The sequence below is a fragment of the Schistocerca serialis genome, unplaced genomic scaffold, assembly GCF_023864345.2.
Source record: "Schistocerca serialis cubense isolate TAMUIC-IGC-003099 unplaced genomic scaffold, iqSchSeri2.2 HiC_scaffold_1261, whole genome shotgun sequence".
NCBI lineage: Eukaryota > Metazoa > Arthropoda > Insecta > Orthoptera > Acrididae > Schistocerca > Schistocerca serialis.
Genome location: NW_026047471.1, coordinates 3,910,902 through 3,938,778, shown reverse-complemented (window position 1 = coordinate 3,938,778; position 27,877 = coordinate 3,910,902). Strand labels below are relative to the sequence as shown.

The window sequence follows — 27,877 nt, the reverse complement described above, 5'->3', positions numbered from 1 at the left end:
GTTAGATGACAATAACGTTAAACTGTTCGATGGAAACAAGATCGCCAGCTACATGGTGAGTTGGGGAAACAATATTAATTTTTTGCAAAAAGAAATTCTGAATAATGCTTAGGATGGTAGAATTTCATCACACAAGAATTTGTATTACAGTTTTCACCTGTACGTATCTATTCAAAACCACCATGCGACTGTATTGTAATTTTTAATGTGGCAGTTAGGCATGGACTTTGTATGGAGAAAATAAGGAAGTGGTATGTTCCTCTTAGTAACCTATTTGCATGTTTGAGACCTAATAGAATCATCTGGTCCGTGTTATTCGTTTTCTTTTTTTCCTTTGTAATTGTCGACAGGTAGAGGAATAGATGAACTACATCCGTAACTAAATTACAAGTGATGTACCTCAATATTTATACAACGAACGAGGAGCTGTGACTTGTTAAGTATAGTTTTTACGTTTGTTTACTTCATGAGCTTTTTCTTATGTGAAAATATGATGAATGGTGAAGAAGAGTTGAGCTTAATACGATCTGTTATCGAGTGTTTCAATGGGTACCACATAGAACTGTTTTGGTAGGTTGAGAAATGGGTCAGTGACAACAGTGTGGAATTTTTATGGCATGCACCCGAAGCTCACTACATCGTGCGAACTGGCCAATTAGATGGCATTCGCCTGGTGACTTTTTTCGAAAGTAGAGGATAAAATTATGCAACATGGTTTGGGAGACGTTGTGGCTTAGCTGTGTGCTGGCACGTAACAGTGGTTGGATGCAGACTGTAGCATGGAGGCAGAGTGAATCGCATACTCACAGCTCTACCTCTCGTATTCCGCTGTGGAGGCCACACCCTCTAGCGAACAGAACGCCTGCTGTTGCTGGGACATAATTAACTCTGTCGAGCTTGGTTTGCTCCTGTTGCCTGTGAACAAAGAGGTTAAGCTTCGTCAAGCGATACCCATGTTTATCAAGGTAAAAACAAATGTAAACAAATCCAAGAAATTTCAAAACTGATTTTCAAAATTTTCAAAACTGATCGTTTAGTTTGTCAGTCAAACTAAACCTAATCATTTCTTTGAGAACTCTACAGGCTTAAAGTACACAAAACGTTGCTTATAACGTTATTATGACATAAAATTAGATGTTATATCTACAGTAAGTAGTTCACTCTATATGTCATGTGCCGGACACCTAGGCAGTCTAAGCGGTATTTCAAATTTTTATTTTATTTCTGAATTTTTCTTTGATATTCTGCAATATTCAAGCGCAATTCGTTGGGGCCTACGTGGCTAGTAGCATCGTCGCTCTAGCAAAGGCTGTAGGTGTCTGTGAAACTTGTTAATCAAGCCACTGTGCAGCGCTGTGGGAAGCCAGTAGAGGGCATGGGAGAGAGATCACTTATTGGGTTGAGATTTTCACTCTGCAGCGGAGTATGCGCTGATATGAAACTTCCTGGCAGATTAAAACTGTGTGCCCGACCGAGACTCGAACTCGGGACCTTTGCCTTTCGCGGGCAAGTGCTCTACCATCTGAGCTACCGAAGCACGACTCACGCCCGGTCCTCACAGCTTTATTTCTGCCAGTATCTCGTCTCCTACCTTCCAAACATTACAGTAGCTCTCTTGAAGGTAGGAGACGAGATACTGGCAGAAGTAAAGCTGTGAGGACCGAGCGTGAGACGTGCTTCGGTAGCTCAGATGGTAGAGCACTTGCCCGCGAAAGGCAAAGGTCCCGAGTTCGAGTCTCGCTCGGGCACACAGTTTTAATCTGCCAGGAAGTTTCACTTATTGGGTGCCGGCTGCCCCGTGGACCATACAATTCGAACTGGACTGTCCCTCTCTCTGGCACCGGCTTTCAGTTTCGAGTGACGTGAATTCTTTTATACGTTCCTCGTTTTTCGGACTTTGTTCCAACACCCAGATTATTGTCTTCGCATGAATATCATGACTGGGTCTCTATCGACCTGGACGCAATGCAGAAACTCCCTTCGGTTGGCCGGATCCTTGCTTACCCGGGCCACCGAACCTTGCGACTAGGCGCAGTTATACGCAGTACACCTGTGGAGTGACCGCGTAAACGGTTTGTGGTATAGCAGATAGGCATTTTGTCCTTTGGTCTTAAAGATGTTTTTATTTAGTACTGATTTGACAGTCTTACAAGTCGCACAATTCTTACTATTTTCTGAAGCATATGTTCAGAAAATTTGCATCCCACGATCACGCTCTTTGCTACATTCGCTGTTTTCTCTCTCTCTGTCCCTCTCTCTCTCTCTCTCTCTCTCTCTCTCTCTCTCTCTCTCTGCCGCCCCCCCCCCTCTCTCTCTCTCTCAGTGTTGCTCTTCCTCTGTGTAGGCAATAGATCTCTATACTCTCTGCGGTAAAGAAGTCTGACGTCTGTGGTAGACAGAAGCGATGGGATGTCTTCCAATTTCAGTAACTGACTAAGAGGGATACTTGTTGTGTATTTCCGTCGCTGGAAGGAGAGCACAATTTGGTTAATATCCGTTTACTCTCTGCGCACCCAGTATGACGAAATCCCCCCCTCCAGGTCTTTAAAGACCAGTAAACTCAGGATTCTGCAAAGAATCGAGACCTTTTTATGAAGCTGCTTCAAACTCAGATTATTTCTCAAACGAGTTGATGTGTTAAATATTTCACGTTAAACATGTAAGCGAGTAAAAGTTTAGAAAGTTTGCTGAAAGTCGCTAAGTGCTCTCATTATGAAACACTGGTTGAATGTAAGTTTCGATAATTGTCGCTCCATTTTAAGCAAAAGGAAGTTTTTCGTTCATGTCAATGTCTATGACGTTATAAGTCCTGAACCATGGCCTAGGAAAAATACAGTTCTCAGCACATGGCCGTGTGACGACAGCAATGTAGTGTTTGTGGCCAACGATAAATGCTTACCAAAGCCCATAGACATATGTATGTTTGTGTGAAAGCCCTAGGGTCAATTCTTTGACATTCTAGCAACAACAAGCTTTTAGCAAAGATCTTTGATCAAAGTTAGGGCGAGGCCATATGTCGCTTAGCTTGCTTTAGTGCATTTTATAAAATGACGAATTATATTGGCTGTGTGTATACCACTACGAGGTGCATTCAAGTTCTGAGGCCTCCGATTTTTTTTCTAATTAACTACTCACCCGAAATCGATGAAAGTGGCGTTACTTCTCGACGTAATCGCCCTGCAGACGTACACATTTTTCACAACGCTGACGCCGTGATTCCATGGCAGCGGCGAAGGCTTCTTTAGGAGTCTGTTTTGACCACTGTAAAATCGCTGAGGCAATAGCAGCACGGCTGGTGAATGTGCGGCCACGGAGAGTGTCTTTCATTGTTGGAAAAAGCCAAAAGTCACTAGGAGCCAGGTGAGGTGAGTAGGGAGCATGAGGAATCACTTCAAAGTTATTATCACGAAGAAACTGTTGCATAACGTTAGCTCGATGTGCGGGTGCGTTGTCTTGGTGAAACAGCATACGTGCAGCCCTTCCCGCACGTTTTTTTTTGCAGTGGAGGAAGGAATTTGTTCTTCAAAACATTTTCGTAGGATGCACCTGTTACCGTAGTGCCCTTTGGAGCGCAATGGCTAAGGATTACGCCCTCGCTGTCCCAGAACATGGACACCATCATTTTTTCAGCACTGGCGGTTACCCGAAATTTTTTTGGTGCCGGTGAATCTGTGTGCTTCCATTGAGCTGACTGGCGCTTTGTTTCTGGATTGAAAAATGGCATCCACGTCTCATCCATTGTCACAACCGACGAAAAGAAAGTCCCATTCATGCTGTCGTTGCGCGTCAACATTGTTTGGCAACATGCCACATGGGCAGCCATGTGGTCGTCCGTCAGCATTCGTGGCACCCACCTGGATGACACTTTTCGCATTTTGAGGTCGTCAAGCAGGATTGTGTGCACAGAACCCATAGAAATGCCAACTCTGGAGGCGATCTGTTCAACAGTCATTCGGCGATCCCCCAAAACAATTCTCTCCACTTTCTCGATCATGTCGTCAGACCGGCTTGTGCGAGCCCGAGGTTGTTTCGGTTTGTTGTCACACGATGTTCTGCCTTCATTAAACTGTCGCACCCACGAACGCACTTTCGAAACATCCATAACTCCATCACCACATGTCTCCTTCAACTGTCGATGAATTTCAATTGGTTTCTCACCACGCAAATTCAGAAAACGAATGATTGCACGCTGTTCAAGAAAGGAAAACGTCGCCATTTTAAGTATTGAAAACAGTTCTCATTCTCGCCGCTGGTGGTAAGATTCCATCTTCCGTACGGTGCTGCCATCTCTGGGACGTATTGACAATGAACGCAGCCTCATTTTACAACAATGCGCATGTTTCTATCTCTTTCCAGTCCGGAGAAAAAAATCGGAGGGCTTAGAACTTGAATGCACCTCGTATATTGACTACTGCGTAGCACGAAAAATACGAAATTCTTCAAAGTACAAAGTATGCTGGCTACAAAAATCTTACAAGAAAATAGCTGCAACAATCAGCTGTACTCGAATTTGCTGCATTGTGGAATTTGTTAAGCTTACATATAAAAATAAAGGATGTGGAGGGGGTGGAGATGTGAAAAACCAACGATGTTTAAAGTATACATAAGTGAAATAAATGTGTTTATTTGTACTCCAAATAATCTAACATAACTTTCATGAATTCCTGATTCAGTGATTTATGTATTGGTTCATATGTTTCTGGAATAATATGTAAAATGGTACGTTGTGCGATCAGAGTACTATACTGAAAGCTGGAATAGCTTTCATCTGCTGCTAAAAATCATAAATTAGCCATGAGACCTTATTTAAACAAAACAGCATCCAGGAGGTAAAGAATGAAACACAGCACCAGTTACGAATTTTTCTACGATTTCCACAACGCTTTAAGAGCATTTATTCTCAGGACCAAGTACAAATATTTTCATAGGCGTTTTATGCGATGTTTCGGAAAATCGCTCAAAAGAAATCTGTTCGACTGCAATTGACTACAATAACAACTACAGGGCAACAGAGTCAGAACACACATATAAACACCACATAAAATTTCTATATGGATATTTCCTTTTGATAGTGAGAATAAATTCTCTAAAAGGGTCATATTAAGCGTAATAAAATACGTTACTAGTGCAGTGTTTCATTATGAAGATCATGAATAACACAGCTGCAGGCTTTCGATTAGGACGAACGAAATGATGAGATTTCTTTTCTTAAATGAGTATCGTGTGTGTAAATATGAACAGTCACTTTCTTGAGGGCAAACTGAAAGTTTTCTTTGCTCATTCTCAAATTATTTTCGTTGTTCTTTGTGCTCGCATTGTAGGTCACGAATCAACATTTCGAACTTCTCCACTCGCTATCCGCGGTTTCACCCACAAACATTTCCATTTCTGTCTTTTCCAGGAATGTGCTCGCCACTAATATATGCCGTTTTTAATTGTTTGGCATCCGTTCCCGAGCAACTATGATGAAAAATTTTACAGTCGTGTAATAGCTCCAGTGAAGGAACCCTAGTTTGGTCAAAAACGTTTCAAAAAATCTTTGACAAAGCGTGCGTTTGTATCGGCCCTCTGTTAACACCACGCTGGTAACGTTATACAGACGTGCGCATAGGCTTGTATTTAACGTAGGCCACGTCATGAACTGTGCGTCTTAGATTGATACAATTTTGTAGATAAATTTACTGGTATATGTGGATATTGTCTGAAAGATGTGTAGTGAAGAAGTGCTAACTTCTCGCCCGATCCTGAAATTTCACTCCATGAACAGCGAAAATGTTATAAGCGATAGATTAATTTCAAAATTTTGTGGGGGACATCATCGAGGAAAGTTTCGTAAAGGTTTGAAATTATGTGTAGAGTTTATTGGAAGTGCTCTTATTTTCAAATGTTGGACAAAGATGAAGCAATTTTCGTGCCACGAGTTAACACTGCCGCAAGACATATGAACAGTTTCTAAATTTAATACTTAAGTTGTTGTGTTAAAGCTTTCATTTAAGATTATAATACGTAATGAGTAGATTATGACAGCATTTTAATTTTTAAAATTCTTTCAATAATTCTATGAAACACAGAAAATCGAATGTATGTTGCCTGTGGAAGCCAAAAAACAGGCATCTGGCAACAAGGACCATACAGCGTTTTATCCGTTTAGCAAAATCGCGAATTACGAGATGCAGTCCTTGTAATACCATTAAGAAATGATATTTCTTTTTGTCGTGAGTACACACTTATTTCCCTTACAAAATGATCCGAAGTCAAAGTGAGATTATTTTTAATCGAACTGCTCAGTGTGCGTCTTTCTTACTGTTGCGCTAAGCTGAGAAAATTATTTATTGTTCGTTTTGTCATTTGGTATTCGTTGGTTTGGTTAACTGCACAACGGTGCAGCCGAATGCAGTGAGATGCGAATTCTAAGAGCGCAGTTAAGATCCTTATACTGCAAATTACATTTTACACGAGACTTTCATTTGAGGTTTCTCATAGTGGTTGTTCACAAGCACAAAACTGTTGCTAAGCTAGAGTACTCGGGATTTGAAGACGTTAATTAACTTTTAAACAAATTATGAGGGGCATACAATAAGTAATGAAACACATTTTTTTGTCTGCCGTTTTCGATTGAAGAAATACGAAATTTGTTGTGGGACACCGTTGAGCACTCCCGCTTCAGCCCCTAGACTGAGTTTCGTGAAGTTTCGATAGGTGGCGGCACTACAAGCAGCCTTCAAAATGGCGTTTGTAATGGAGATGTGTCGCAAGCAGAGAGGCGTCGCTGAGCTTCTTTTGGTGAAAAACTCGAGCGTCGTGGATATATATAGAGGCTTGCAGAAGAACTAAGGAGACGTGAGAGTGAACAAAAGAACGGTGGGTCGTTGGGCGAAGCGTGTGTCATTATCGCAACGATGTCGTCGAAACCTGTCCGATCTCCTGTGTGCCAGTTAGCTGCGCACAGCTGTACCTCCTGCACTATTGGAATGTGCGGACACTCTCATTCGAGCAGATCGACGGATCACAAGGAAACACCTCGCTGCTCAAATGGACGTATCTGTTGGTATTGTCGACATACGCGCCGACCAGTTACAGTACTCAAAGGTGTGAACCTGTTCGGTTCCTCACCGCCTAACGGAACGCCATAAAAAGCGACGAAGGGCCGTCTCTGCGGAACTGCTTGAGCGGATCGTGACCGTTTTTTTGTCAAACATCGTCACAGACGATGAAACATACGTTCATATCTCCTGACTGGAAAAAGTCAATACATGGAGTGGTGCCGCACCATCTCTTCCCCGATAAAAGTTGGAGCCGCACCCTCATTCACAACGACGGTCTTCTGGGACTCTGAAGAGGTTAAGCTGTTTGATGTCTTCCTTCATGATGCAATGATCAACTTTGAATTGTGTTGAGCTACCCTCAGGAAATTGGTAAGATCTACTACTTCTCCATGACAACGCAAGTCCTCACATATGTATGCTTACACGAGAGGAACTCAAAGCACTTCATCGGACTCTTCTTCCTTGTTCACCTTACCGCCCGGATCTCACACCTTGCGATTTCCATCTGTTTGGCCCAATGAAGGACGTACCCAGTGGGAAGCAGGTGATGGTGCGCTTATTGACGCAGCTGGACGTTCTACATCTACATCTACATCTATACTCCGCGAGCCACCTTACGGTGTGTGGCGGAGGGTACTTATTGTACCACTATCTGATCCCCCCTTCCCTGTTCCATTCACGAATTGTGCGTGGGAAGAACGACTGCTTGTAAGTCTCCGTATTTGCTCTAATTTCTCGGATCTTTTCGTTGTGATCATTACGCGAGATATATGTGGGCGGTAGTAATATGTTGCCCATCTCTTCCCGGAATGTGCTCTCTCGTAATTTCGGTAATAAACCTCTCCGTATTGCGTAACGCCTTTCTTGAAGTGTCCGCCACTGGAGCTTGTTCAGCATCTCCGTAACGCTCTCGCGCTGACTAAATGTCCCCATGACGAATCGCGCTGCTTTTCGCTGGATCATGTCTATCTCTTCTATTAATCCAACCTGGTAAGGGTCCCATACTGATGAGCAATACTCAAGAATCGGACGAACAAGCGTTTTGTAAGCTACTTCTTTCGTCGATGAGTCACATTTTCTTAGAATTCTTCCTATGAATCTCAACCTGGCGCCTGCTTTTCCCACTATTTGTTTTATGTGATCATTCCACTTCAGATCGCTCCGGATAGTAACTCCTAAGTATTTTACGGTCGTTACCGCTTCCAATGATTTACCACCTATGGCATAATCGTACTGGAATGGATTTCTGCCCCTATGTATGCGCATTATATTACATTTATCTACGTTTAGGGAAAGCTGCCAGCTGTCGCACCATGCATTAATCCTCTGCAGGTCCTCCTGGAGTACGTACGAGTCTTCTGATGTTGCTACTTTCTTGTAGACAACCGTGTCATCTGCAAATAGCCTCACGGAGCTACCGATGTTGTCAACTAAGTCATTTATGTATATTGTAAACAATAAAGGTCCTATCACGCTTCCCTGCGGTACTCCCGAAATTACCTCTACATCTGCAGATTTTGAACCGTTAAGAATGACATGTTGTGTTCTTTCTTCTAGGAAATCCTGAATCCAATCACAAACCTGGTCCGATATTCCGTAAGCTCGTATTTTTTTCACTAATCGTAAGTGCGGAACCGTATCAAATGCCTTCCTGAAGTCCAGGAATACGGCATCAATCTGCTCGCCAGTGTCTACGGCACTGTGAATTTCTTGGGCAAATAGGGCGAGCTGAGTTTCACATGATCTCTGTTTGCGGAATCCATGTTGGTTATGATGAAGGAGATTTGTATTATCTAAGAACGTCATAATACGAGAACACAAAACATGTTCCATTATTCTACAACAGATTGACGTAAGCGAAATAGGCCTATAATTATTCGCATCTGATTTATGACCCTTCTTGAAAATGGGAACGACCTGCGCTTTCTTCCAGTCGCTAGGTACTTTACGTTCTTCCAGCGATCTACGATAAATTGCTGATAGAAAGGGGGCAAGTTCTTTAGCATAATCACTGTAGAATCTTAAGGGTATCTCGTCTGGTCCGGATGCTTTTCCGCTACTAAGTGATAGCAGTTGATTTTCAATTCCGATATCGTTTATTTCAATATTTTCCATTTTGGCGTCCGTGCGACGGCTGAAGTCAGGGACCGTGTTACGATTTTCCGCAGTGAAACAGTTTAGGAACACTGAATTCAGTATTTCTGCCTTTCTTCGGTCGTCCTCTGTTTCGGTGCCATCGTGGTCAACGAGTGACTGAATAGGGGATTTAGATCCGCTTACCGATTTTACATATGACCAAAACTTTTTAGGGTTCTTGTTTAGATTGTTTGCCAATGTTTTATGTTCGAATTCGTTGAATGCTTCTCTCATTGCTCTCTTTACGCTCTTTTTCGCTTCGTTCAGCTTTTCCTTATCAGCTATGATTCGACTACTCTTAAACCTATGATGAAGCTTTCTTTGTTTCCGTAGTACCTTTCGTACATGATTGTTATACCACGGTGGATCTTTCCCCTCGCTTTGGACCTTAGTCGGTACGAACTTATCTAAGGCGTACTGGACGATGTTTCTGAATTTTTTCCATTTTTGTTCCACATCCTCTTCCTCAGAAATGAACGTTTGATGGTGGTCACTCAGATATTCTGCGATTTGTGCCCTATCACTCTTGTTAAGCAAATATATTTTCCTTCCTTTCTTGGCATTTCTTATTACACTTGTAGTCATTGATGCAACCACTGACTTATGATCACTGATACCCTCTTCTACATTCACGGAGTCGAAAAGTTCCGGTCTATTTGTTGCTATGAGGTCTAAAACGTTAGCTTCACGAGTTGGTTCTCTAACTATCTGCTCGAAGTAATTCTCGGACAAGGCAGTCAGGATAATGTCACAAGAGTCTCTGTCCCTGGCTCCAGTTCTGATTGTGTGACTATCCCATTCTATACCTGGTAGATTGAAGTCTCCCCCTATTACAATAGTATGATCACGAAACTTCTTCACGACGTTCTGCAGGTTCTCTCTGAGGCGCTCAACTACTACGGTTGCTGATGCAGGTGGTCTATAGAAGCATCCGACTATCATATCTGACCCGCCTTTGATACTTAACTTAACCCAGATTATTTCACATTCGCATTCGCTAATAACTTCACTGGATATTATTGAATTCTTTACTGCTATAAATACTCCTCCACCATTGGCGTTTATCCTATCCTTGCGGTATATATTCCATTCTGTGTCTAGGATTTCGTTACTGTTCACTTCCGGTTTTAACCAACTTTCCGTTCCTAATACTATATGCGCACTATTTCCTTCAATAAGAGATACTAATTCAGGAACCTTGCCCTGGATACTCCTGCAGTTTACCAATATTACGTTAACTTTTCCTGTTTTTGGTCTCTGAGGACGGACGTTCTTTATCAACGATGATAATGTCCTCTCTGGTAAGCCGTCAGGTATTTTATCGTTTCGCCTAAGGGGGGGTCCCTCTAACCTAAAAAACCCCCGTGTGCACGCCACACGTACTCTGCTACCCTAGTAGCTGCTTCCGGTGTGTAGTGCACGCCTGACCTGTTCGCTCTGACATCGGCCAGCGGAGTGGTACCATGCGTACATACAGGCCCTCCCTGCAAGGAGGCCAAAGGCCGTCACATTGAATGGATATTATACCGAAAAATAGTTTTTGTGCCCAAAAGCGTTGGTAATAATATAGTGCACTGGAATCTCCAATAAAACCAACCTGCCTCCAGAAAAAAAAGTTGTTGGATTACTTATTGGAAGCCTCTCAAAAATTTCAGACTTTTTAAAAAGGTGAACTATTGCAGTAGCTTGAGATTCTACTTCATTAAGGAGTGATTCCACAGTTCCTGCTTTCCATGAGTACGCCGTACGGACTGAATGGAAAGCAAAGACCCTGTTTCCCGTATAAACAATACATGCTGTGTTTGCCTGACCCGACCCTGCACAGCTGTGACGTCGTTTCTGCTCCACGTGAGTGCGAACTGAACTGTATGGAACAACTTTTCTTGAGGAGAGAAACATTGGAAACTGTACTTAACAACTTGCCTCTAGAAGAAAAACGTTGAAAATTGCCTGGAATAACTTTCCCGGAGAGAACCTTTAAAATTTAGTTCTGAATTGCACACCGAAAGTCCTGTCTCTCTAGTTATTCGGAAATGGATGATTAATGATGTTAAGTTCAAATGTGTGTAAAATCTTATGGGACTTAACTGCTAAGGTCATCGGTCCCTAAGCTTACACACTACTTAACCTAAATTATCCTAAGGACAAACACACACACCCATCCCCGAGGGAGGACTCGAACCTCCACCGGGACCAGCCGCACAGTCCATGACTGCAGCGCCTCAGACCGCTCCGCTAATCCCGCGCGAGAATGGTGTAAAGTTGCTTGATGAAAAGATGATAGGTATTCAAACTGACAACGCTGTGAAAAGTTTGTACCCAGAATAATAGTAGCGTTAAATTTAAGCAGAACGATTGTTCTATGAGGATAGCAGCAATAACATACGCAGCTCATGGCTTGCAATTTGCGAGTGTGTGCAGTTTACTATTCTATCTGCCACTTGAAAAGATCAGAGAAGTGCTTAGTTTTTACAAGAGGGTCCACATTGTCAGAGAAGGAGTGTGGTCAGAAGACTTTTGTCGTTGGAAGCTCAAAGGTAATCGATTACCGGAACTAGAAATACTAAAGCACACACGCTCTTATGTGACTTTGTGAGGTCATACGGCATATGGTGTGTTTGAAAACCAATCCCCTCCCCTGCAAATGCTCCATATGCAATTCGACTTTTCCACTGAATACCTGAGAGATAATTGTGACTGTAGACGCACTGTACATTGAGGTCATCCTGGAGCAGTGGCGTATGCAGCTCTTCTGTCAGAGTGGAAGTACACCAGGACCTGGCAGTGGGAGAAATATCAATGAGGAAATTACATAATCCACCGCCGACCAGCAAAAGAACCGAACGGAGCGCAATAAAACTGATGTTAGAACTAAATCGACAGACAAGCACGCTATCAGTGTCACACACATGATGAGGAACACCGGGATGGGCCTGTGGAAATGGAAGAGCATGGGGTGATGGCAGCAAGCATTACTGAAACCGCTGCCGCAGATCAAGACAACGTAATGGAGAGCAGACACTCAAAGTGTGTCAATCTACGAAGTTTCTGTCGTCGTCACGATCAACGTACACGTTCTGGAACATAAGAATGTGCCTCTGGAAGTGGAGAAGGATGAGAAGGTGGCAAATGCTAATAACTGCACAAAACAGTTCACGATTATTGAAACTAAGTATTCTGAATGAGCAAAAAAGAAATGCCACGATGAATCTGTGACCCACGAGGGGATCGTGCTGGAGAAATCCGTGGGAAACGGACGCGTTCCCAAAATCTACTCTACACTGCGATAATCTTCACAGTCCTCGTTGTGAATGTGCATTGTTCAAAACAGATACGGAAAGCATCAAAAGATCTGAGAAGAAAAGTCCTAATTCCATTCTCTAAAATAAAAAGAAAACATGCAAGGAAAAAAAGGAACAATGAAATCGGGCCAATCTCTGTGTTTAACGCAAAAGCTGCAAGAAAAGACTGGGGAGCGAAGTACTGTATCCCGGTCAGACGAGACACCGAACACACTGGGTGAAGCCCAACTTCGACCGTGCAGTAGAAAGTCATGATACTATGACGTAGAATGATACTGATAGTATTGAAATAGCTTGTGTTATGCACCGAGATGAGTGAAACTAAAATGAATATGTGATACAATTTTTCTATTTAATGTAAGCACATCATAGAGGCTGTTAAGTATGGGTAATAAAATGTTTCAGATATGTTAAATTGAATTTAAGGAGTCCTCTTTTGGTAAAGAGTAACCACAATTTGCACTGTTGCTTTTGACTATTAAACATTATTTCTTTTAGTTCCTACGGCTCCGTATTATCCTTAAGAGGACTTAAGAATTCTAATGCTCTACATTTTTGCGCTCATTCTAAAAAGGAAACGAGTGTTCCATATTTTGTAATCTACAATCTAAGCACGCCCCATTGTTTAAATGTATTTACAGATAATGAACATTTAAATAATAACATATGTCATAAATAACTAGTTTAAAATGTTTACTTGGTTTCGGCTGTGTGATTTTCTTATGCCTGCAAAAGTTGTATGCAGCAATACTTGTTTGAGTATCCTAAAATGTAGGTAACCATTTTAAAAATTGAAAAAAATGTGGTCAGCACATCTGACTCCAATGCTGGGGTTGTGGGTTCTACTACTGGTCCTTCCAGGCAATTTTCCTGCGTGGGAAGTCTAAAGTTTGGCCTCGTTGTGCTAAGTGAGGAGCTACTTGAGTAAGAAGACGCAGCCACCAATCCTGGAAAGACGACAACGGACGAGAGAGCTGTGAGCTGCCCCATGCCACTCCTTGCCTGATCCGAATGACGTCACATGACAGGGAATGGCGCGATGGCTGGTCGGAATCACACGATCCTCTGAGCCTGATCATGTAGTCACGAGCAGTTTAGTTTTTAGTGCACTTGACATTACTGTCTTTCGTGTTCTTGCAAATGGGGGCAGGAGCGCAGGAAGTATCAGCTCTTACAGTCGGTATCACGCAGCCCTCTGTACCTGACCAAGGAATTAATTTCGTTTTTAGCTGACTTGACGTGAACGTTTAACGTTCATCACTGTGCATGCAAGTGGGGATCAGGAGAACGTATCAGCCCATACCAGAGAGCATACGATTTCTGGCACTTACCGGACACCAGGCTTGCTGTGTCTGCTAAGCCCTCTTCTGCAGCTACAGGTTCTGCTGCTGACCACTGCTCATTTTTCGAAACCCTTTCATCGGACTTCCTGTGAACATGAGAAATATACTTCAGTACAGAACTAGACAGCACTGGCACTACCGTCATACACTTTTACAACTTCTACTACAATGGGTACTCTAGGAATAAAGCAATGAGATTCATGATCATTAGAATTCTACTGCCGATGAAAGTGCTATGCGGCCTTTTTAGTTAGCATGTTCCTAGACAAGTTTTCCTACGATTTTCGCCTCTTGTTCTAGTATTGTTATCTGAGGATATATGTAGACGACCAATCCTTAATACTGATTATAGCTGGTAACGCTTCCTTCTTTTATACAGCCGACATTAAGTGAACATCTGCTACACTGGAAAGTCAGTTCATAGCTGTCGGCACTGCGAACACAATAACAAGGCGAATAACTTGGCTGATATGACAGAAATAGTAAAGTCAGCCTATTTCTGTCATATCATGGACGAACGAATGATGGGCAAGCTGCACTATACCTGCAAACAGGACACCATTCCACGCTTTCGCTGACGTGAAATTAAACGTGTGTATGGCACTGTTGGCCGAGCGTCCCCTTCTGAGGAGTTCGGCCAATTCTAGCAAGTCTTTTTCTTTGACAACACTGGCTACTTGCTCGTCGATGATGATATCATCTTCAAGAGGGCAACACATGCACACACCCAGTCCGGAGCAGAGAAGATCACCGCCCTGGCATGGAATCGAACCCGGGTCCTTGTGAACTAGAGTCTGCAACGCTAAGTACAAAACTACGAGCTTTTGACTCTGGGGTGCCTCGATGTCAAGAGTGTATCGCGAGCATCGATTCAATGAAAATCACAGCCATATGTATAATATGTGTGATGAAAGAGGGTGCCTTATGCATCCACCGTTACCTCTTCCCAGTCAACAATACGTATACCTACTGTTCATATGAACCTGCTTCACTCGGAGTAGATCTGTAGCTTCAGGACGCCAACGCACTAAATTTCTCAGTTAAATGAGAATAGTACTGGGAGAAATTTACATAGATGTGTATGTTATTCTCAGCCGTACACCGGCTACGTCGGCATCCAGCATTACACCTGCAGGCTGGGGGTAGTCTGCTTCAGTGCAGGGGGCGTTTCTCTTTCCGCAGACTACTATCACAAGTGCATCAAATGTTAATACCCAGCCACGATATAGTTTCCCTTGGTCTCCCGTGGCTGTTATCAGAAACATGCAGTGATGTTATGCTAAACAAGTACGGTGGCGACACATGACACTGGGAATGCTTTCAGGATACTTGTGCATGTACTATCAAGTTGTTTAGTGTGTCCTCGTGAAATATCACGACAAAAACTCATGATAATCCGAAGCGTCCTATATTCCAGGTGCAATAATATTGTGGTCGGCTAATTTGGACGCTCTACTTCTGATAATCTCTTGACACAATGGTCACCAACAAGCTCAACTAGGGGGACGCGAGCATCGCTAACATGCGCGCGCTCATCGGTAACATCGGTGCTGCAACAGGGGGACTAGATCGCCTCCACGAGCCACGTTCCCGTGAAGCGCCCTCGGATATCCCTCCTCTACACCACTTCGCAACATCGCTCCAGCAGCCACCGGGGATGGAACTTAGCTAGTGAGCCCAGAGGTGATCATCGCGAACGGCGTTGTGTTGTCTCATATCTGATCAGGACGATCTTTTTCGTTGCGTTATTTCTAAATCTGTATTATGTTGATTTGAGCTGCGTCGGCTCCCTTTCCTTTTACAAATTGCGCGCTTCATCCGCTTGAGTTCGCAGCCGCAGTATAGAATGCGCAATTTCAATAGGGGGCGTGGGGGTGGTGATGCATTCGGGGAAACGAAGCGTTGCTGTGGGGAGTGGCGAGCTGGGACCAGTGGAACTTGGGAGGCGACGTCCTCCTCACTCGGTATCAAGGAGGTCTCGCGGCTCGAATTTGTGTCGCGGCATACTGATTTTGGGCAATGGGAAGTTTGTGTGTGCACACCGGAGTGTAGAGCTCATTCAAATCTGAATTGATTAATTTGCTGTGTGGTAGTCTAGCTGCGCTTGGTAGTTGATTCGCGACCACGGAATTAAGCCACCTTGTTGCTTGCTCGCCTAGTGTGAATTTTTCCTCCGAGAAACCCACTTCCTCTCTGAAAGGCAAGATCGAACTTTTACAGGAGCGTGATTGTTCTTGCCGTGTAAGATAATCACTGCCCTTCCTGTCTCGTTTCCGTTATCTTTGTGAATCTGAGAGGAACTGTGTAAATTTCTAGCTGTTTAGTTTCTAGTGCATGCTCAGCAGTACTTCTTGAATTATTTTTCTATTTTACCATCTTTTGTGATACCCACAGTTCTGAGCGCTGAAACATACAGTGTTGAAAGTGTGGTGGCGCCTTCTATCTGTTCCAGCGTTACCGACGGTGTCGTACGCCGCCTTGTGGGACTCTTCGACCGTAGTTCCTTCGCAGCTGTGCTTCTACACGCCACGCCACCCTCCACCATCTTCGCCGCGGAGGTCACCTCTCCCCAAATTATGTAATTGTAATCTGTTAACCCATATAATCGCGGTTTTCCTCAGTCTACAGGTCTAAGCGGTCAGTGCAGGTCGCTACTCGCAAACTTTCGTACGTAGTTGTAATCTGGCAGCCCTTTCACGTAACCGCTGCTTTTCTCATTCTAAGGGCCTAAACAGTCAGTTACTCTATGTCAGTTGGTTACTCCTTGTTTTAACAGTGTAATATGTTTTTAAACTTGGCTAAGTTTTTTTAATTACTGTGGGGAGCTACTCCTCTTGTAAACTGTTCTTCCTTTGGTTTAGTAAGTTATTAAATGTCGCAGTCTCCCCTCCCCCTTTTCTTTTTATGTCCAGGCCTGTAACGGCACTGGCTTCAGGTACCTCGAGCTTCGTTTGGCCACTTTTGACTGTATCTCGTAGGCACGGTGCCTAGATGCCAGCAGTTTCTTTTTGGTTATTCTTTATTTTGTCAGATCATCGACCTGCTGGGTTCTAGTTACTGTTTGTGTTACCAGTCAATCTTGTAAGAGCAAAAGCATATAATCCGCATTGCGTGGCTTAAACCTCATGCTTAAGGGATTTATACCTGCCGAATATTTTCGCCGTGCGTTGTTAACTGTGAACCATTTCGTACGGTGTAGAGTTCCTTAGACTGAACGTCTTCTTTTATTGAAAGATAAGGTCACAGCGCAAAATATGAAATTTGTTTCTTCACTCACTGAAGTCTAAGGTTACCCATAGCACCGGAATTTTTCTTCCTAGAGATACACAGGCTACATCTAGTCCTGAATTTCATATTTCTTATTCTTTTTTTTTTTTTTTTTTTAATTCTAAAATCCAGACCATTGCGTGTTTCCTTTATGGGTCAGCCCAGTGGGCAAGTTCGTAACGTTATTGTCAAAAAGTAATGGAAACTTGTATTTAATTTATTTACGCCTGTTACTATTTTCTCGAGCTGTGCCCTTTGTTCGTATAGTCTGTGGTTTTAATGATCATAACATTTGGACGTGACTTGACATTAAAGATTTCCAGATTATGAACTTGTCTATAAGAAGTTACGATTTCATACAAGGCCTTGTTTGGTTTTAAAAGTATTGTTGATATCCAAACTGTTGTTTCCTTCTTACTTGTAGTTTAAAGTGAATGTTGCCGATCTCAGAAATTGTTTCTCTTTGTTTATATACAGTGGTTTTCATTGGTGATAAAGTTTGCCACTTGGTGAATTATGTGTACCTAAAACCCCGGCTCAGTCCTTTCGCGGGTTTGACATTGTTTAAGAAGCACTGTTCAAGGTGGCACTTCATGAGGTGTGCATAACAGTGAGATACTGTGATAAAGGATTCTGGCATAACACCTGGGAATCATCATTCGTGAATAAAAAATTACTTGCGTGTCTCAAAAAGAGGGCAGGAATCTCTTATCGCGAATAAAATTTTATGACATATTTGTGTATCTCACGGAACTACACCATGGCCGCAATCACAAAAGGAAGATAATAATTTCATAAGTTTTGGCGTATGAATACCACCTTCGGATCTAGCCGCCATGCCTGCAGCTACCAAATGGTTGCGATGGCACTTAACCTAGAGCTATTCACTTCGAATCCTGATGGACAGATTTGCTCGACAGATGATGGTATGTAGCGCAGCACACTGCATCGTCACTGGACTGTACGGTTGTGCCCTATTTTCAGTTCCATTGCTCTCTGCTGAGACATGTGGAATCACCGGCTAGAACGACGTTGTTGGTGATTCGCTCGTCAGATAGCGTGGCGTCGTTCCCTGTCCAGCAATAGTCTGGATGATGTAAGTGCACCAATGATACAACTAGCCGTGCCGCAGGTGCAGTTACAACAGAGGTGCATCAGTGGACAGGCCAGACTAATCCGTGGTTCCTGAAGAGGGCTGCAACCTTTTCAGTAGCTGCAGGAGCAACAGCATGGACGGCGAATATGGTCTTGTAACGTTAGCCAATATGGCCGTGCATACACAGTACTAGGGGAAACTACAGCGGTAATTTTTTTCAGTGATATACAGCTATGCTGTACGTCTTGACAGTGATAGCACTATTTCGGGTAAAATATTTCGAAGGTAAAATAGTCCCACATTTATTTCTCTGAGCGGCGACTTCTCAGGAGGACGTCTTCATCAGGAAAATAAAGCTAGTGTTCGAAGGGTCGAAAGAGTGGAATGTTAGATCCCTTAATTAGATAGGTAGCTTAGAGAATTTAGAAAGGCTATTGTAAGGAGCAGTGAAAATTAGTGAACTGCAGTGGTAGGCGGAATAGACTTCTGGTAAGGTAATCAAATTGTAATATAGAAGCAAGGCTAACAATCAATTAGGAATATGGTTAAGGTACTATGAAGAGAATGGTGAACTTAGTATTGTATCTAAGAGAAAAACAAAGCCAACACTCACCACAATACCACAAGTCTATGTGCTAGATAGCAAATTACACAGTTAAGGGAGACGAAAATTGAGTTGTTTTGGGTGACCTGAATTCGGAAGTAGGAAAAGGAAGAGAAAAAAGAATAGTAGGAGAACTTGCACTGGAGGGGAGGGGGGTAGGAGGAATGACAAAGGTACTTGCCTAGCAGAATTTTGCACTGAACATAATTTAATACTTGCCAACAGGTTGTAAATGCGGAAGACATCTGGGGACACTGAAAGGTTTAAGACTCATTATATAACGGTACAGTATAATAGAGATTTTGGGATCAGTTTTTAAACTGTAAGACTGATGTGGACCCTGACCATAATTTATTCGGTGTGAAAAACAGATCTAAACTGAATAAATTTAAAAAATACAGGAAGTTAAGAAGATGGAATCTGGATAAATTGAAGGAATGAGAATCTTCTGAGTTTCAGAGGGAGCATTAGGTAACGGTCGACTGAAAAAAAGGGAAAGGAATGCAATAGAAGACGAATGGATATCTTAGAGAGATGAAATAGTGAAGGCAGCGGATGCTATAATAAGTAGAATGACTAGGACCAACAGAAATCCCTGAATAACATAGAAGATATTGAATTTAAATGACAAAGGAAGAAATATAAAAGTACAGCAAAGCAGGCGAACGTCTAAAGAAGGAGACTGATAGAAAGTGCAATTTAGGTAAGCTGGAATAGCTTTAGAACAAACGCAAGGCATTAAAGCATGCATGGCTAGGGGTAAGATAGGTGCTGTAAGTAGGCTGTTTAGGTTTTTTTATTGGTAACGCCAGGTCTGTATAAAAATCACTGGCTGTGCTGTGTGCAGTCTGTGTCTAGTTTGCATTGTTGTCTGCCATTGTAGTGTTGGGCAGCAGCAGCTGGATGTGAACAGCGCATAGCATTGCTCAGTTGGAGGTGAGCTGCCAGTAGTGGTGGATGTAGGGAGAGAGATGGCGGAGGTTTGAAATTTGTAAGACTGTCATGAACTGCTATATATATTATGACTATTAAGGTAAATACAGTGTTTGTTCTGTATTAAATTCTTTCATTTGCTAACTATGCCTATCAGTAGTTAGTGCCTTCTGTAGTTTGAATCTTTTATTTAGCTGGCAGTAGTGGCGCTCGCTGTATTGCAGTAGTTCTAGTAACGTAGATTTCAGGGGGGGTACACGCTTACTTTGTGTACCATGTGTTTGGCAAGCACAAGGAGCCCTAGCCAATATGGTATTTGCTTATACAGCTTTACACATCGGTACCATTTTCCTCTAACACAGAATTACACAGCTATCTGATTATTTAACAGAGAAACAAACATTTTTTTTTTGCTATGTCAGTGACAGATGTTTACGCAATTACACATTTGGCTAACTTCGCATTTATGACATTGTAGTTTGTCTGTACTTTGTGCACTGTTCATATTTTTTTGGAACCATTGTGATACTATGAGAGCTTTGAATGATGTATTTGGTAAGGGAGCATGATTTTAAAGTACGTTTGAGGTAGATGACACTCTTGAAATGAGCAGAGAATTTTTTTTAGGTTTTGAAACTATTGGAGGAAGCTACGATGATTTTGAGATTTGGCTGAGGTTTTATGATGTTATTATTACGATGATGATGTGTATTATGCTGCTGAGGTATGTTTATGATTATTAAGCTGATGCTATATGAGTTATTTGAGTATGCTATGTATTTCTTATGATGAAATATTGAAGAAGTGTCGACGAATATGTATACATGTAATAAGGTAAGGAATAATGAGTAGTGGTTAGGGACTCTGACATGTGAAAAAGGATGTTGGAAACCAAGAATCGTACTTTAAGAGTTATGAAATGTGTGTAAATCCGTGAATGTATCACAATACCCACGAAAATTTTTTGGACACTTTTATATTTACAGGATTTTCTTTCTCCATTTGTAACGCAAATTCTCGACCTACGAAATTTTTATATGAGACTGTCACTGTAGCGGAAACTGCTGTCGTAAATATTTCGGTAAGAAAGCTAAGTGACCGTGACGTAATTCGTTGTGAGTGGCCAGGTGTGCCAGCCACCTTGAGAAAAAGCCATTAGGTGGTAGAAAAAAAAAGGGAGGCCATAATCCTCGCTATTGACATTCCTTTGTAGAAAGCATCGTAAATACGACACCCTCAAACTTGAAAACATGATTACACTGTAGAGTTCTTAATTTATGATATTTACTGAAATGAAATGATGAGAAACATTTTATGTCTATTGTCTTGCTAGTTGAAAGATTGTTTACTGCATTATGAAATGCCATATGGCTAGTGAATGACGTTTGACGCCTTGCTTTGCCTATTTTGTTTAATATTTAGTTTCTAGCTGCACTGCAGCATTGGTTAAAATAAAATTTTATAGATGTACTAATATAAATATTTTCTGTCTACAGATCGAGTAAATAATAATTTTTTTCAAAAAAAATGAGGGAGCACAAAAAGACTTTTACCTTCACAGGATCTGCATTCATAATTTTCTTTTCAAGTATTTGGTAACTTTTTTGGTAGAATAACTTCTTGTGGTGCACCACTTTAATTACATAGACATTAAGATGCGATTATACATTACCTTTATCTGCATTGTTGTCTTTAGTGTACTATTTTTTCTGCTTGAGCTTTGCCATGCTTAGGTATTAGTTATAGCATTTACTGCTGCTGTTTGCCATGCATAGTGCTACTGAATTTTAATTTGTGTTACTCTGCTAAGCCAGTTTACTACTGATTTATTTTTCTTGTTTGCTGCTCATTGCCTTATATTAGTTGTAATTTAGGCTGCTTTGTACTTTTTATCATTGCTGTTTGTGTTAATTGTTTTGTGCTGCTGCATTGCCTCGTCCCTTAGTTTAGCATCTGAGCTCAGTAGATTTAAGTTAGCTTAAGAGGGGGTAGACTATATAAGAGAATGAGTTGCGATGAAGTGCATTGAGACGTCATACGAAAAAAGTACAGAAAGCAGGTATAGATAGGACTTCTTGGAAATAATGAAGAATGAAGGGAGATCTCCGAGAAGTAAAGAAAGTTTTGTTTGCAAAATACTGCAGTAAAAGAAACCCTGTCCTTTCCTTTTGTGTTATCCCACTATATGTTTGGGTACCCTTGTGTATTTGTCTTTTTCCTGTCTTTATGTGTCTAGCTAATAAGATTTACGTTGTAGAATTCTCTGATAATATGCTATTTACTTTGTAAAGATGCTTAGACATTATTTATTCTGTTCTGTTTTAATGCTCCTGTGTAAAGTTGATGTTTCAAAAGTTATTCTGATCTTTTATGTATTTACTTATGTCATAATTCCTGTAACACTGATGTATATGTTAGTTCGATTCTTTTGTAAAGCCTGTACTACAAATGTTATCTGTACTATTATGTTCTTTAATGATGTATTTTGTAATTGTATTTTCATGTTGTAAATTTATAATTGTATAGACACCAGTTCTTCACACTAAGTTACATTTCACTGCACACGTTTCTGTTGGTCATAGTATATGGACAATATGTGAGAAGTAGGGACTGTTAGTGTTTGCATGTGTGTTAATAATTCAGCAAGGGACTGGATAACAGCATTGCTGGTTCGAAGGACAATTTCAAAAACTTTGTGAGTGCACAAGTGGTGGTTTATGGACTTGCTACATTGTCCACAAGACTCTTCGATGGTGATTGTGCACCTGCACAGTTGCAACAGATGGCTGCTGGCCGTCTCTAGATGGACTACAGTGGGTCTGCATCTTTGATGGCCCACCAATACCATTAATTCTACAAGGACTGCAGTGGGTCTGCACCCCTGGTGGCCCACCAATACCGTAATCTCTACCAGGACGACAGTGGGTCTACTCTGTGATGACCTGCCTACCAATATTCTTCAAAACTTCGAATGACTCTGCTGTGTGTTTGCTCTGTTGTGACCCATTACTTGTCTGCACGTCGAGAGTCAGCACTGTCTTTCCATTGGAAGGACAACACTACTTCTTCAAGACTGCATGGAAATCCACTACTTCCGTGTGCATTTTCTTTTACTGCTCAGACTTTGGGAAAAACACTGCTATTTTACTGTGATGAACGATCAGGACTGTCTTTATGGACTGTGAGAAAGTAAAGCTTTTGACCAACATTGTATCAATAAGTGTGTGCATTTGATATCTTTGTTATTGTAATTATGAAAAATTTTATCAAATCATTATTGGCCACTGCCCAAAACAATTTGTAAAATTTTTTGTGGGGAGCATGGGAGCTATGTAAGTAGGCTGTTTAGGTTTTTTTATTGGTAACGCCACCTCTGTATAAAAATCACTGGCTGTGCTGTGTGCAGTCTGTGTCTAGTTTGCATTGTTGTCTGCCATTGTAGTGTTGGGCAGCGGCAGCTGGATGTGAACAGCGCGTAGCGTTGCACAGTTGGAGGTGAGCCGCCAGTAGTGGTGGATGTAGGGAGAGAGATGGCGGAGGTTTGAAATTTGTAAGACTGTCATGAACTGCTATATATATTATGACTATTAAGGTAAATACAGTGTTTGTTCTGTATTAAATTCATTCATTTGCTAACTATTCCTATCAGTAGTTAGTGCCTTCTGTAGTTTGAATCTTTTATTTAGCTGGCAGTAGTGGCGCTCGATTTATTGCAGTAGCTCGAGTAACCAAGATTTTTGTGAGGTAAGTGATTTGTGAAACGTATAGGTTAATGTTAGTCAGGGCCATTCTTTTGTAGGGATTTTTGAAAGTCAGATTGCGTTGCGCTAAAAATATTGTGTGTCAGTTTAAGCACAGTCATGTATAATTGTTCTAAGGGGACGTTTCAGTGCAACCACAAAAAAATTAAAGAAATCTGCAAAGAGAAGAGAGTAGCTGTATGAATATCAGGAGCTCAGATGGCAAAACAGTACTAAGCAAAGAAAGGAAAGCTGACTGATGAAAGTAATATGTAGACGGTCTAAATAAGGGGAAGAAATATCAGAAAAACATTATAGAAAGAGTAACGAAAGTAGGAGGAAAGACCTGAGTGGAAAGAAGGCTCCTAGAGTAATTTTCTGACAATTATTCTCATCCCTGCGAGAACCAGCCATGACAAAATTAGTCCACCTGATGGGAAGATATGAGACAGGTGAAGTAGCCTCAGACTTCGCGAAAAATAATTCCAGATCCAAAGAAGGCAAGTGCTCACAGTTGTGAATACTACCGGATGATCAGTTTTATAAGTAATGGTTGCAAAATATTAACACGACTTCTTCACGGAAGAATGTAAAAACTGACGGAAGCCGACTTCGGAAAAGATCAATTTGGATTCCGGAGAAATGTAGGAACACACGAGGCAATGCTGAGCTTACAACTTCTCTTAGAAGACAGGTTAAGAAAAGGCAAACCTACGCTTACAGCATTTGTAGCAATGTTGACTGGGATACTATTTTTTAAATTATGAACGAAGCAGGGATAAAACACAGGGACGGAAAGGCTATTTACAACCTGTACAGAAACCAGATGGCAATTATAAGAGTCGAGGGGCAAGGGAAGGAAGCAATGGTTGAGAAGAGAGTGAAACAGGGTTGTAGCCTATCACCGATGTTATTCAATCTCTAAAATGAGCAAACAGTAAAGGAAACCAAAGAAGTATTTAGAGTAGGAATTAAAAGTCCAGAGAGAAGAAATAATCACTTTGAGGACTCCCCATGGCATTGTAATTCTCCCAGGGACAGCCAAGGATTTGGGAGAGAAGGAACGGAATGGACAGGGTCTTGAAAGGAGGATATTAAATGAACATCGACAAAAGCAAAACAAATGTAATGGAATCTATTCGAATTAAATCAAGACATGGTGATAAATTTTGCTATTTGGCCAGTTAAAATTTATGATGGGCGATGTAGAGATGATATAAAATGCAGACTGGCTGCAGCAAGAAAAGCATTTCTGAAAAAGAGAAATTTGCTGACACAGATTATATATTTATGTGTTAGGAGGTTTGTTCTGAATGTCTGGAGTGTAGCCTTGTATGGAAGTGAAATACATGCAATAAACAGTTCAGACAAGAAGTGAATAGAAGCTTTTGAAACGCGGTGCAACAGAAATTTTGTTGCACTACTTGATTAAAAAAGAATATAGGTTGATAGGGCACTGTTGCAAATGCCGGCTACCCCTGCAGGATACATGCCTTCCCACATCGCTGCGTTCCGGGTTGCCGGCCACACAGGCATCGCAAGGAGCAGTGGCAGTGCAACGGCAGCTCAGGTTCGGCGAAGGAACTACTTCCGCAAACACCAGTCAGAGACTACTAGGATATCATCCGGCCAGGAAAGCCAACCGCCGAAGAGCTCGCCATCTCCGTAAGCGGCAGCCAACCACGTGACTCCAGTGTAGTCACCCGCATGCTTCTATAATCGGCGACCCAGGTTTGCAGAGACGGGAAAGCAAGAGGGAGTGGGGCAGTCTCATCATGGAGTCGAATCCTGGAGCTGCATCCCAGCCAGCAGTTTTCAGCAGATCAGACGTTGATGAATTGTTACTTTTAGCGCGTGCCAGAAGTCGAGATTTGCTAGAAAATAAATGTGGCAAATGCCTTGGAATCCTGCATGAGCGGTGCTCGCAGGTGCGATTGGAGGTAACTCCACGACATATATGTTATTTAAAGGAAGACTTATTATGAATCCATGGATTAAAATAGGAGATAGTTGGAAGGCATACCATCAATGTATTTACGTGTATACCTGGAGTAACACTGGAATTCTATTCCCACATAGAAATTGTAGCAAGGAAAGGAATTCTTTAACAAAAAAAATATTAATATGGGACAAAGGAGGTTTTGTTTGCCACTGAGTGTAATTAGACTTGTCCACGAGTACTTACCTGGACATGGGATATATCCTACATATATGTAAAGGACTGGTAAAACGGCAACGACCATCTGTGACTGTGGCGAAATCGAAAACCCAGATGTTCCCCAGTTCAAGATATAGCAAGGACAGCTAGACAGTCTTTAAGAAATAAAACTGTTTGCGATATCATCAGAGAAAAATATGACTTTGATACCTAAAATCTAGTAAGTGATACTGTCTCAAAAAAAAAAAAAAAAAACGTACATCACAGAAGAGACGAGTAGGGTCTCTATACGAGCCTAGGAATGTAAACGAAGTCCCATAGCTCTAAGACCACGTGGGGTCGTAACGGAGTAAATGAAAGAAGGTGGTCACAAGTATACCCAAGAAGACCGCGATCAGTTTGTGAAATATAAGTGATACGTTTTCATCCGTCGGTATGCTTTCTGCATGTAGCGAAATATTGATGGACCCGACGATATCGCCGTTCTAGTACGGAACGTAGAGAGGAACTATATGTTCTACTAAATTGTACGTGTGTCCATCTTAGACTACAATAAAGACAAATACTGATCATTTTTAACCATAGTAGAAATATTGAAACATTAGTATCGTCACAGCAATAACATAATTTTTAGTAGTAGTAGTAGTAGCATTTGCAGAAAAATAAAATAAAATCTAGCTAGTAGTCGTAATATTAACGACGTTTTACTTGTACTTGTAACACTATCGCTCTTTGTTATCGGAAACATTAGTATCGTCACAGCAATAACATAATTTTTAGTAGTAGTAGTAGTAGCATTTGCAGAAAAATAAAATAAAATCTAGCTAGTAGTCGTAATATTAACGACGTTTTACTTGTACTTGTAACACTATCGCTCTTTGTTATCGAAGCAGCAGTGTATGGCATTTTAACAGTAGTAATAGCAATACGTGTAATGATAGTAATAATTAGATGGCTACCTAAAAGTCAGAGTAATACTAGGAGAAACAAATAAAGACAAGAAAAATTATTATTACAATGTAAACTTAATTCATGTTCATATAAAAAAAGGATAAGAAAAATATATTACCACAAAAATTCATGCACATGTAAATCTGTTGTATTAGTCCATTGTTGTAAACGAGAAAGTGAACTATCTAAAAAAAAGTTCTTCAGTTATCGGGGATTAAGTGGTATGCCATTCTGGAATACAACGTAGTATGGTGACGGACTCATTAGTATAACCAGGGCAGTCAAATACTGTATCGTTATTTGGACCTATCCTTAGGCAGAGATTGTATTTCTGGAAGTACTGCTCACTTGTTTTAAAGTTGCTATCATTACATCTGTGAATTATAATAAACTAGGCTTTTCTGGACTCAGACAGATTTATTGTGTAGGTCTTTCAGAACACTGCACTGACACTGTCATTCAAAGTGACGTAGCTCAACAGCTGTGAGAGCACGTCACAACAGGTACATTAATGTAGCATTGGAGAGAAGTTGGAATGTGGAGGGTTGTAAAAATTGTAGAGGAAGGCCAAGACATGAATACAGTAAACAGATTCAAATGGCTGCAGGTTGCAGTAGCTGCACACGATATACTAATATGGAGAGCTGCATAAAACAAGTCTTGACCGAAGATCACAACAAAAATACCAATTAAATAAACATAATCAAACGTAGCCCGTGATGAAGTATTTGTAAATGCCTAGAGATGACACGAATTAAAATTAAAAATGAGAAGCTACAACGAGTCTTACCAGTCCTGGTAGAACCACCACCACCACAGGCACCTGGAACGTAAAAATTTAAAAATTAGGCTGGAGTGATACAATCCGCAAAGTGTAATGCAGTAAACACAACACATTCAGCCTCGCGTCTGTGTGTGTGGTGTTTCCAGCGAAGCTGTCTGTGTGCGCATGCGAACCGCCTGGCTACCCCTCTTCTGGTGTAGGCCCTGTCGTTTCTGTGTGGGTGTGTGGGCGGTGGAACCCGCCTGTCTCCTGCGTCATAACGGAGCAGTTCCTGCAGTAGAGGGCCCCTCGCCTCCCTAGCCGGCGGCTGCTCAGACACTAGGAGGGACCTACACACCTCCCAAACCATTCATCTTGCTTAACGTTAACTATTGTTTACTGCTATTTCTCAACATATAGGATGTGGAAATTTAGTGATTTACAATTTTGTTACTAAACCGGACGCACTCTTCCAAATCGTGACCTGATGACAATCGTACGCCACAAGCACTGCGTACTGGTGGATCCCCCTCAGAGA

The 27,877-nt window shown here is 41.6% G+C and overlaps 1 protein-coding gene across 1 annotated transcript; it reads right to left on the bottom strand.

Moving 5' to 3' along the window:
* Window positions 1-811: 811 nt before the first annotated feature.
* On the bottom strand, window positions 812-27,473 carry LOC126438166 (uncharacterized). The gene is made up of 3 exons (XM_050090542.1): window positions 27,367-27,473; window positions 13,816-13,913; window positions 812-915 (listed from the first exon to the last, which is right to left on the bottom strand). The coding sequence occupies exons 1-3, from the start codon at window positions 27,471-27,473 to the stop codon at window positions 812-814; spliced, it is 309 nt and encodes a 102-aa protein (XP_049946499.1).
* Between the last annotated feature and the right edge of the window lie 404 nt (window positions 27,474-27,877).

Coding starts and splice junctions, on each gene's coding strand:
- LOC126438166 (XM_050090542.1), bottom strand. CDS start 27,473: ATGTGTTGTGTTTACTGCATTACACTTTGCGGATTGTATCACTCCAGC. Junction 13,914..27,366: donor TGGTGGTTCTACCAGGACTG/GTAAGACTCGTT, acceptor TCATGTTCACAG/GAAGTCCGATGAAAGGGTTT. Junction 916..13,815: donor CACAGCAAGCCTGGTGTCCG/GTAAGTGCCAGA, acceptor CTTTGTTCACAG/GCAACAGGAGCAAACCAAGC.